At 40.8% G+C, this 11,627-nt stretch overlaps 3 protein-coding genes across 3 annotated transcripts in view; 2 read left to right on the top strand and 1 right to left on the bottom strand.

The window, feature by feature from the left end:
- The first annotated feature begins 261 nt into the window (after positions 1 to 261).
- LOC133528343 (protein Fer3-like) lies at positions 262 to 3,193 on the top strand. Its single transcript, XM_061865699.1, has 4 exons — positions 262 to 1,161; positions 1,657 to 1,750; positions 2,564 to 2,727; positions 2,881 to 3,193. The coding sequence occupies exons 1-4, from the start codon at positions 1,117 to 1,119 to the stop codon at positions 3,046 to 3,048; spliced, it is 471 nt and encodes a 156-aa protein (XP_061721683.1). The 5' UTR covers positions 262 to 1,116; the 3' UTR covers positions 3,049 to 3,193.
- A 1,035-nt stretch (positions 3,194 to 4,228) lies between these two features.
- LOC133528342 (uncharacterized) lies at positions 4,229 to 10,906 on the top strand. The gene is made up of 2 exons (XM_061865698.1): positions 4,229 to 4,386; positions 7,690 to 10,906. Exons 1-2 carry the CDS (start codon positions 4,366 to 4,368, stop codon positions 10,840 to 10,842), a joined length of 3,174 nt encoding a protein of 1,057 aa, XP_061721682.1. The 5' UTR covers positions 4,229 to 4,365; the 3' UTR covers positions 10,843 to 10,906.
- A 241-nt stretch (positions 10,907 to 11,147) lies between these two features.
- The window catches only part of LOC133528077 (melanization protease 1-like), a 154,791-nt gene continuing 154,311 nt past the window's right edge, over positions 11,148 to 11,627 (bottom strand). Inside the window, exon 9 of the mRNA XM_061865290.1 lies at positions 11,148 to 11,438. Coding sequence (XP_061721274.1) covers positions 11,201 to 11,438 — 238 coding nt within the window. The 3' untranslated portion in view covers positions 11,148 to 11,200. The remainder of the gene's footprint in view (positions 11,439 to 11,627) is intronic.

Raw genomic sequence — 11,627 nt, 5'->3', positions numbered from 1 at the left:
GTGGTCCACAGGAACAGAGAATATGCATTCGTGTCTCCTCTGACTCCTGGCAGAACCTGCATGTCGCGTCTTCTGTCTTTCCATTTTGAAACATGTGTTGGTTCAACTTGTAGTGTCCCGTACTGACGGATACAGGTAGGTACGGGTACGGGTGTAGGTATTACGGTACGGTCAGTACTAAGTTTACCCCTATTTACATCCCAAGAAAAAAATTAGGTAGGTATAATTAAGGTTATTCCAGCTTATGTTTATTATTGTTTATGTTAGCTCATGATTTAATGGGTGCTTAAGTAACACACACCAAGAGTCATAACTTATAATATTAGTAAATCAAGTCGAATCAAGATACCTTTGTAAATCAGTCTGCCAATAGATAGGGAGACCATCGTAGGTCTGCCGATAGGTATATGTCATCAGTCAAAAATGTAACTAACTACAATTTATGTCTTTCCAGTTTCCACGCAAATGTTAATTTTTTTGTAGAATAGAAGATGGAACACGACGACAGAAATGCTTTCTCCCAAAAATAACTGACAGATAAGAGACAGAAGTATTATGTTGATACCGAAGCTAGAGGAATGAGTTTCAGTATTTTACAGGTATTTATGGATTTAACAGGATTAAACCATTTTAATTTCAAAAGTCTTTAATGAATATTATAGCGCGAATATCTTAACAAAATATGTCATTATATTTTTATTTGTACGGCAACCTGATTTCAGAAATCTTAATTTCGAGATCAGACATTTTCAGTCAATACTCCCGCCCATGCACCCGCTGCAGCCAATCACAGCCAGCCACCCTCGGGTTACCCTTACCCCGACCAATCAGCGATCAGAAACCTGGCGACACTATGGTTAGGGGTGCGCTTTTCAACAGATACTGAAAAATGGACTTAAATAGGGTGTATGAGGGTTGGGTTTTGAGAGGTGAGTAAATTTAATAAAATGTTAGCATGAAAATATGAATGTGTATTTTGATTTAGTATAGTTCGTGACGCGGTTGGTTCTGGTTCTGATCAGAGTGTGCTAGTGGTTCTAAAAGCTTGTGCTGTGGTAGCAGGGGCTGTTTTCTAGATAAGTGAGGGTGCCAGGTATCAAGATTCATTTCCCGCTGATGTCCTACGGCAGCGACACGTCGCACGTTTGGAGCGGATCTGCAGTACGTATTTTAGCTAATTCTTTAGTTATTTATTTGTCAGTTGTTAGAAATTAGATGAGACTGTCACACTAAACTAGATTAATGTTACTGGAGTGAGAAACGGGAATTCTCACACAAACATTACTAGTAGCGGCGCGCAGAACTCGTTTCCTAATGTCTATAATTTTAGGGGATTAAGCTCATTATTGTACAGGTAAAGGGCCAGTTGCATCAACATAATCGATGGACTAATCATTGTCACTTCAGAAATAACTGTGAAACTTCTCATAACTATAACAAAATTTACATTTTGGTGTAACTTAACCGAACTTTAGCCTCAGCTTACCCAACAGGGATGCTTGACGCGCCTCGACTGTTAGGTAGAAATACCTGTTTAGGTAAGTCTTAGTCTTCTACATAGAGAATCTGAGCATAAAAATGACTCAGACACTAGAAACATGAGTTAAAACTGGTGTTCGGATGTTGGTGAATGTTTAAAGGGATTATGCTTTTCAGGGCAGTGAGGTGTCCCCATACGGTCCGCTGTGGGACGCACCACCCGCGCCGGTGCCCTACCCCGACATCCTGGCGTTCCCGCCGGCCGACCTGGGTAAGATAAGACAAGACATTACAACCAGCAGACGATGTTCAAGTCACTGCCCGCTGAGGGACGCACCACCCCCGCCGGTGCATTACCCCGACATCCTGGCGTTCCCGCCGGCCGACCTGGGTAAGATAAGACAAGACATTACAACCAGCAGACGATGTTCAAGTCACTGCCCGCTGAGGGACGCACCACCCCCGCCGGTGCATTACCCCGACATCCTGGTGTTCTCGCCGGCCGACCTGGCTAAGCTAAGATAAGACAAGACACTACACACAGCAGACAATGTTCAAGTCACTGCCCGCTGTGGGACGCACCACCCCCGCCGGTGCATTACCCCGACATCCTGGTGTTCTCGCCGGCCGACCTGGCTAAGCTAAGATAAGACAAGACACTACACAAAGCAGACAATGTTCAAGTCACTGCCCGCTGTGGGACGCACCACCCCCGCCGGTGCATTACCCCGACATCCTGGTGTTCCCGCCGGCCGACCTGGGTAAGATAAGACATGATATTACAAACGTTATGACACATAGTAGTGGGTAGTGGCCACAACAGTGATCAAGTCACTGTCCTCTGCTCAGCCCTGCTATACATATTCGATTTCCGCAAAGGTTTAAGCCTGTTAGTTCGTTTTCTAGGGCAAGGGCGTTTTCCGAAAGTATTAACTATTTCAAGTCAAAGGGGTGACATAACTAAGTATGTATAACCACCCTTGGTTCTCTATGTAGCCTATCAAATACTTTGAGAAGGGAAAGGTCTGGTTCACTTTGCAACTTTTAAATATGTATGCTAATCGAGTGTTAATTCTAATAACAGTGTGGTCGGCGGCGGGATGTGGACGTGGCCCGTCGCGCTCGTCCTCCGGCGGCAAGAAGCCGCGGCGTCGCGTCGCGTCAGTCGCGCAACGTCGCGCGGCAAATATACGGGAGAGGCGTCGCATGTTCAACCTGAATGAGGCTTTTGACAAGTTGAGGAGAAAGGTAGGCGTTCGATATGACCTTATGATAAAGAACTCGTGGTATCGCGTCAGTCGCGTAACACCGCGCGGCAAACTTACGGGAAAGGATAAGCATGTTCATCCCGAGTGAAACTTTTGATACGCAACATTTTCTCTTAACATTTTCCTCCCCCAGGTCCCGACCTTTGCCTACGAAAAACGGCTTTCCCGCATCGAGACACTCCGGCTTGCCATCACATACATCAGCTTCATGTGCGAACTGCTGCACGGATCTCCGCAACCACACCATGCGCCGCCTATTCAGAGGCACGTCTTTGATGGAGATGTGCCTTGGTGCGGTTAAAATATCGAGAAGTTAGTTTTCTGTATCAGTATCGTGTCTGTGTATATACCAGTATGTAACTAAGAGCATACGGAAGGTTCACATAGCTTAAAATATACGTGAACTGGGTCTCTAGAAAACCATACTATGATTAACCTGTATAGAAGCACGTATTCAGTAAATGTTAATCATAGTATGGTTCTATACTATAATGCTGTTAGAACCCTGAGGATATATTTTGCATATTAAAGTTATTTTATAACCAAGATAACTTAACTTAGGACCTTACCATAAATGGCATATCTACCTAAATTAAATTAGATATCTACTATGAGCCAACAGGCAAATAAACGATTTATGTAAAACATAATAAATAAAAACACTTAAAAACTTAGAAATATAAATTTTGGCCTAAGTCAAAGTCGCTCGGTAGGGTGCCCGGATGGCAATGCAGATCCGCATATAAAAATTACTTTGATTTGATTTGAAAATTGTATAACTCTCTCAGCATATTTTTAGTTACTTATAGACTGAAATAGTTAAATGAAAGCATTTTAGGTTTAAGATATTATTAGCATTAACCCATAAAAGCGTGATTCTTTCGTGTTAAGAGAAAAGACGACGGCCGCCATACAAACGCAGTTCCCATTCTGGATATTGACATTGTAATAAATATTTTCCATAATTTAACCATCACTATGCCGTCTATGCCCCTACGTTTGACTTTTTAGATTTTTTGATAATTTTAAAAATTAGGAGCGGAAAACAAACAAATGTTAAATGCTCCTGAATCTTATGATCATTAAAAATTCGATAAAAATCAAACCTAGGGGAATAGCTGTGGTTGATATACAACAAATTGTGTTAAAATATTTTTAATAATATTAAAATCCAGAGAGCAAATGAGGACTACGTTTGTATGAAAAAGCGATTTCGCGAGTGTCCTCCACATTCGTCTTAAAATCTATTCATAACTTTAGTCATAAGTTTAATATTTATTATTATAACTTAAGAAAATATTGCAACACAATATTATGTTGATTTCATGTAAAAATCTAGTCATGTATACCAGTCTTCCATTAATCATAACTTAATTCTAAGAATGATAAATAAATAAATATTGAACCATATCTCGTATTATTCTTCGCAAGAACTCATTACTGGAATTCCTTCTAATTAGATGAGATCGGATGTATTGAGCGTTGAATCATAAGTGATTATAATATGCGATTAGTTAATTTATTTTAGTAGCTTTCTTCGGTACAAAAGGGGCGGTCGGTAAATTATTTAGTTAGTTTGTGTTGAGCGAGGGGTCAGTGAACAGTGACAAGTGGCATCATGCGGTTGATGGTGATCAATGTAAGTAAAAATAAATCAATTGATTTTACCGATTCAAATTACCGGCATGGATATATCACCTGGGTGACCTGGGACATGCACATTTTATAGTATGCTTAACTCGTTCGCATCTTTCCTGTGTAGATATGGCAAAGTTCGGGGAACATAAAGCTTATTTTTACGTGCACCCTTACAGGCGGGGTAAATTTGAATGTCAAGTAATAAAAACAGGATATATTTAGGTTATATGGACTGGAGTCGTTAACTTTTATTGTATTGCTTACTCTTCTTGTTCAGTCGGTCCCTCAATGCTTAGGATCGAGGCATCGTGTCCTACTGTCGAAGAGCAGGTTCCTCCATAGGCTTCTATTTTTCGCTAAGCGTATGGTCTCGTGCAGTTTTAATTGCATAGGTGCAGTGATTTGAGCACACCATCTTAGTAGGGTGAGGGCCTGTGGTGCCTTCAACTTTGCCCGACAGAATTAACCTCTTTATTATATAGACCTATGCCTACACTTATACAGGGTTTTTTCAACCCTTAGCTTATATACTGCGAGGTGAATACCTATTTAGGTGATATTGAACAACAGTTACCATGGGATCAACTTCGGGATCGCGAAAAACATTGGCTGTTTTGGAAATTTAACTTGACCAATGACATAGGCAACGTACCAATCGTTAACGCTCCGTAGCGAACGCAACGCAACTGTCACTGTCGCACTAATACGGAAGAGTGATAGAGAGAGATGACGCTACGCTGGAGCGTTAACGATTGGCACGTTGGCTACGCACCCTGATATCGTTTTCTCTGGGAATCCGATCCGGGAATATTGCCGGGACAGAGTGTAAGCTGACTTTGCACCGTCTTGAACAGGATAAAGTGAGGCAGTGCCATTATAAACGTCATATTTTATTTGCATAGAAATGTCACCTAAGATGGACTGTAGATCGTGTCATTCACGAAGCTTGGTCTGACTCTATTCGGGAAGGATACGGCATGATGGGGGGGGGGGGATGTTGTAGTAAAGAGGAAATACCTACATATATCCATAACTTTAACTCACATAGGTATGCCGGATAAAAACGGGACGGATGAAAATACGGGATGCGATACTTACATACGGGACGTATAGCCATCGTATTCATATTTACCTGTAAAATATGGGTAATTGAGTCAAAAACAAAAATCTGTATTGTGATTTTATATACGTTTCGCATTAACATAACAGTTGTTTTTTTATTTTATTTATTCATCATAAAGTAATATGTGCATTACATTGTATGTCGATACAAACAATCAAATAATGCATATAAGGCCAATACATTACATTAAATTAAAAAAAAATAGTTGTTGCCAAGTAAACTAATTACGTAAATTCCATTTAATTACTTAACATTATGTTAAGTTGTGGTGAATAATCGGCGAAAGCTAATGATCCTTATATATTGCCACGAAACTACCTAAAGGTTTTTTTTGACAACAGATTTGTGTATTTATTTTTAAGTAAATTATTTAATGTAGTAGATATTGTTTCTTCTCAAACATGCTCAGAGATGGTCGCATTTTGATGCAAATTGTAAATTAAAGGGGAACTGCACGAGAGCCTGGGTGCGTGCAATATCGCGGAAGGTACTTGTACATACAGGGCGTCCCAAGACTATGGGACATCAAGGGAAAGTACCTTAAATATCGAAGATAGGATATTTTTCTGAAAGAAGACTTTATGTTATTTTTAAAAGACAGTAATTCTGCATTTAAAGATTTTCTAAGAATTACTTGCTTCGTCTGGGTATCGAACCCACTGAAATGTGAAAAAATAATCACCCCTATTTTTATGATGCCAATCGAAAGAATAGACAAAAAATAATAATTCTTCTTAAGTAATATAGTATTTTAAAAGAAAGGAACAACGTAAAATATTTGAGTCAAATTTCAAGAAAATTATTAAGACGGTACGATTCCCAGATGAAGCAAGCAGGAAGCAAGTAATTCTTAGAAAATCTTTAAATGCAGAATTACTGACTTTTAAAAATAACGTTAAGTCTTCGTTCAGCAAAATATCCTATCTACGATATTTAAGGTATTTTCCGTATACGAAATTCGCTAAATACGGTGTTTATTTAGTCACCTGCAATAATTTACGGGGTGTATATTATAGGTCATACTGAGCAACTTTTACTATGGGACCAACACCAAAAACGTGAAAAAAAATTGTCTGTTTCATACATCTTGGCTGTGTGACCTTGACATTTTGTATGTGAGATTAAATTTTTTTTCGCGTTTTCGGGGTTGGTCCCATACAAAAATTTGCTTAGTACCTAATACACACCCCGTAAATTAATGCAGGTGACTAAATAAACACCCCTTATATATTACAGTACATATGGTGCTACTTACCCGCAAGTGTGCGGGAATGAGCACTTTCCGTGCATATGTCGAATCTTTAAAGAGCCATATGTACTGTAAAACGTTGTACGACACACGTGCGAATAGGTTATTCGCAACTCGTGTCGATTTAAAACACTCCCTTCGGTCGTGTTTTAATTTATCACCACACGTTGCGAATTTCCTATTTTCTGCTATTTTTTAGTATTTCCTCACGTTTGAGAAAAGCACTATATATATGTATAGTATGTAGGTATACATCGCTGGAAACAGGCATTTTTTGACATAGACCTTTTGTCAGGCTTAGATACGTAATTACCTACCTCGTCAAAAATGCGGAAACAATCATGGACTAGATTCATATTAAAGCTTGTACAGTAAAGAGTACTGTAATATATTGTACAGTCAAGGTATTAAATATCGATGCTGACAAAGTGCCAAAAATATGTATACACGCCCTTATTGCCCATACATTAAGGTAGTGTGTACACATTTTTGGTACTTTGTTCGAATCGATATTTAACACGTTGACGGTACCAAAACCACATTAGTGGCTCTGTGAGTTGTAGGTAGACCTCGCGAGGATATAGGTATATGGCGGATTAATACATTTATTAAGCTTAAAGCTAGGGCTTTAAACTAAATAATTGTATAGATCCGCCATATTGAAAAAAAAAACAAAATTGAATCGATAAAAAACTATTTAATCATTGAACGAAGCTGAAACTTAGACCTTCAGTAACGCTCAGTCAATAAGTGGGTGGGTAACCTATATTATTTCATCTATGAATTTTACTTACTTACCTATAGGTATAGATAGATACTTCTTTATTTCTTTCATGTTCGTTGGTAAACATCATTGATCGTATCATTGATATTAAGTATATAGGTTTTTATCTATTCATGTACCTAAATCTAATGGTGGTATTTATTTTCAGTGCATATTTCTGGCATGGTTAGCCACAGCACTGGCGGAAGACCGACCGCGTCGTCACCTCCACCAGATCAAAGACATGATCATTAACAAGCTGTTCAGATGCAATGAGCCCAACTGCATCCAGCCCGAAGCCCCTGATGTTAAGTTCTACAGCATTCCTGGCTTCAACGACGTTGTCATCAAAGCTGTTCCTAAAGGAACCCTCGAACCAGCTGTCTACGAGAAAATACCGCCTAATTCACATATAGGCATCGTCGGGTCTTATCTGGGCACCAACACTTTAAACGAAACCTACAACGCGCTCTTAGGAGTTAAGAATCTATTAACATCGGGAATTCTGAACGGAAAAGCAGAAGTGCTAAAAGAAGTAGGTCTACTACCCTCTAAGGCTCAATTCATCGCTAAACCAATAAAGCCTTGCTTAGCGCCTCCTGTCAGCCTGCCTATTCAACCAGTTCCAGTCCTGGTACAGCCCCCAAAGGTCCCAGTTTTTCCAACCCAATATTCGTACAAGCAGGTAAACCAAGACGGATCACTGACGACGTACACCAGCTCCCTTGAGTTAGGGAACGGCGTGAGAGTGACAGAGAGCGGCAAGACGCTGCCATTCATCATTGATAGAGTTAGAAAAATTCCTGTGCGCTTACCAGTTCCAGTATTGCCAGAAGTATCGAAAATTATTGTTTCAGAAGTAGCTCAACCCGTTACTTACGCTTATCAGCAAATACAAGATGGTAGAATGACGTCTTACATGGGATTGTCTCCTATATTTATGAAACGAGGACCAGTGGTGGTAACTGAGACAGGAATCCCTCCGTCCCCTATGTTTCTAATGGACAGAATTGAGAAAGTAGCTGCAATCGCATCTAATCCTAGAGGTCCCTATCTAAATGTTGCACCAACACCAGTCAAAATTAATGCCGCAGTGGTAAAGCCTGTACCACCAGTACCTACAGGGTATTCTTATTCACAAATGGACGTCAATGGCGGAATTACTACGCATTTATCATCTGGAGCAAATGGCGCTGTGATAGTCACGGATAATGGAATATCCACCGCCCCAATTAACGTTCCCAGTTTACCAGAGAAAAATCCCTTTAGACATCCAACTGGTCAAGGAGCGTATTCTTTTAGCCATTCATATGCCGACGGCAGAATGAACATTGATGCAGGTGTTCCAGCTGAATCGGTTAATGTAGTTGAATATAATCCTGTGCCTATTTCTGTTTCGCCAGGTGTACCGCCTCCTCCCAGTTCATTTTCATACAAACAAATTGGAGCCGGAAAAATGACTACGTACACTGGATCGAGTATGTTTGAAGAACGCAGTTCGAGTCCTGCAGTCATTGTGCATGGAATGCCCCACCCGATCCCACCACCGCACATTACCGACAGAATAGAGAAAGTGGCCGCAGGAGCAAAATATAACAGACCACCTCTTCTTGCCGTTCCAGTTCCAAATGAATTTGTAAGCATTCCACCAATTCAGCCAGTGAATGTACTGACAGCACCAGGAGCGGATTCGTTTAACTATAAACATGTTCATAGCGACGGTTCCGTTACAAGTTACGGTGGCTCTAGTTTAACCACTGAACAAGGTAAACCACATCTACCTCCTTCTGCTAACATGGCAATGCCATTCCCACAAGGCAAAGTTCGCGTATTTGAATCTCCGATGTACAGTGGTCCTTTCCCCATGAATCCGGTAAACCTTAATGCTGTCAAGCCTTCGACGCCTGTTTCTGGTTCATATTCATACAAGATTTCGAACAGCAGGCAGGGAAGCCATCCTCCAGTTGGACCTGTTGATGAGCGAGTTGTGGACACATTCGCTCCTCCTCCGCCATTAGCCATGCGAGCCCCAGTCCCGGTACAAGGGTGCATTGATGAAGATAGTGCTCATCCCGCAGTACACATTGATAGTCCTTTTACCGTAGTAGATCCACTTGCGCCCGTGCCACTGACTTATTCATACAAACAAATCAGTCATAGCAATCCTAATCCATTCGTAGTTGTCAATGTTGAAGATCCCGTAAGAGATGTAAAAAAAGTCAGCTCGATGGATCAAACGTCTTCTCATCTGCCATCTGCTTCTATCAACGTGGTAGAACACAAGCCAACTAAATTAAAGCCGGCACCATTTGTACCAGCCCCAATTATGCCCATGGCAACACCACAAGCAGCAATAGAAGCATCGCCACCTTCATCTTTTTCTTACAAGCAAGTTACAAGTCAAGAACATCAGCCTCATTTACCTTCAGAGCCAACCCTCAACTTTATGGAACACAGCAATACTGGGCGATCAGCTCCACCTCCAATGATCAACTCGCGAACGCCACAAATTCATGAGAACACGGTACCTTCTTCCTTCTCTTACAAGCAAGTTACAAGCCAAGAAAATCAGCTTCTTGTGCCCACTCAGCCAACCGTTAACTTCATGGAGCACAGACATACTAGGCCTTCAGCTCCGATGATTAACTTGCAAAAGCCAGAAGTTCAAAAGGACAACGCCCCTTCTTCCTTCTCGTACAAGCAAGTAACAAACGACGGCGTATATGAATACTCTGATGAGTTTCCAAACGGCGTTAAGACTAATCTTTCTCCAAGCGCAGTGAATCCGCAAGAGAACCTTGGGGATGTCCACATCGACCAGAAGCCGTCAGCTGTGCCAATGCCTTCGAGTCCTATGTCTACCCCAACAAACGTTATGCCAAGCCCAACAATCGCTACGCCAAATCCCACAATTCCAATGCCAGTGCGATCAAACCCTATGCCATTTTCACCTGGGCCGACTTTCAACAGCCAGGATACCTTAGCCAACAACCCGATTATAATACCAGATTCCACTCCCGGTTCGACTTTCTCGTTCAAGTCAAGCAATCCTGATGGGTCAACTATAACACTTAAGGATGACGGGCACAACAGCATAGCTGTGCAGCTTGAGAACGCGACCAGGACTGAAGCAGTAAGTCAAGAACCAACAATGTCGGGAATAGACAACTATCCACCTGGAACGCAAGTGTTGCAAGAAGCTACGCCTGCACCTGCAGTAGAGGAAGGTCCTGTGTCAGGCCATGCCAAACCGATTCGGAGACGCATTGTTAGAAAAAAGAAACCTGTTGTACATAGAGGAGACATTCCTGAGGGCGAGTGATTAGAATGATAAGGTGTTTTATTTGTAATGTGATCTTCGTTTAAATTAAATCATATTTATTTTATTTCTGGTTTTTGTTTAAAATTCCTTACCTATTTTTATTTTTCAGCTTACATTAGTTTTAACTTGCATATGAGTTTCGTTGAAATAATCAATTCAAACAACTTCTTATTATTACCCTGAGGCTTATTAATTTGGTTGCGAAGTTAGCATGTACTCTTGTATTTGTATCTAAACAACAAATTACTAAGATGAAGTAGAGGTTCATTAAAATGTTTTTATATTGTAAAATACAAATAAACGAATGTCCCTTATCATTTAATATGCAATAAAATCCAACTTACTAAAAAAACAGGAGTCAAGGTCTAATAGTATCAAGGATCCATTTCATATATTTAGTAACATCGGTGTAAGCAGTAGGGAAGTCAGCGCCGCAGAGTGTAGGTCCATACGAATCCACACCATACTGCACGAAGTGGCCTGCTTGATCCATAAGCATCAAGGGCCCGCCAGAATCTCCTTCGCACGATCCCATGCCTTTCTGCCCGGCGCAGAGTTTGTTGATCGTCTCGTCTTCTTCACCTGGTTTCCTGCCTCTGGAATAGAAGACCAATGATAAATGGAACAGCATACTTGCAAATACCTGTCTACTTTACTGAGAATATTTATTGTATTGGATAACTGATCTGCATAAGAGTTATAAAGAATATTTACCTATGTCCGAGGATCTCCTGCTTCCTTTTCTATTAATTTTTTCTTAATTAACGAAATCCATCACTACTTAA

This window comes from Cydia pomonella, chromosome 19 (assembly GCF_033807575.1).
Source record: "Cydia pomonella isolate Wapato2018A chromosome 19, ilCydPomo1, whole genome shotgun sequence".
Taxonomy (NCBI): Eukaryota; Metazoa; Arthropoda; class Insecta; order Lepidoptera; family Tortricidae; genus Cydia; species Cydia pomonella.
The sequence above is the reverse complement of the archived record's forward strand: the minus strand, read 5'-3'. Positions and strand labels throughout refer to the sequence as shown.

Coding starts and splice junctions, on each gene's coding strand:
- LOC133528343 (XM_061865699.1), top strand. CDS start 1,117: ATGTCCTACGGCAGCGACACGTCGCACGTTTGGAGCGGATCTGCA. Junction 1,751..2,563: donor GTTCCCGCCGGCCGACCTGG/GTAAGATAAGAC, acceptor TTCTAATAACAG/TGTGGTCGGCGGCGGGATGT. Junction 2,728..2,880: donor TTGACAAGTTGAGGAGAAAG/GTAGGCGTTCGA, acceptor TTCCTCCCCCAG/GTCCCGACCTTTGCCTACGA.
- LOC133528342 (XM_061865698.1), top strand. CDS start 4,366: ATGCGGTTGATGGTGATCAAT. Junction 4,387..7,689: donor TGCGGTTGATGGTGATCAAT/GTAAGTAAAAAT, acceptor ATTTATTTTCAG/TGCATATTTCTGGCATGGTT.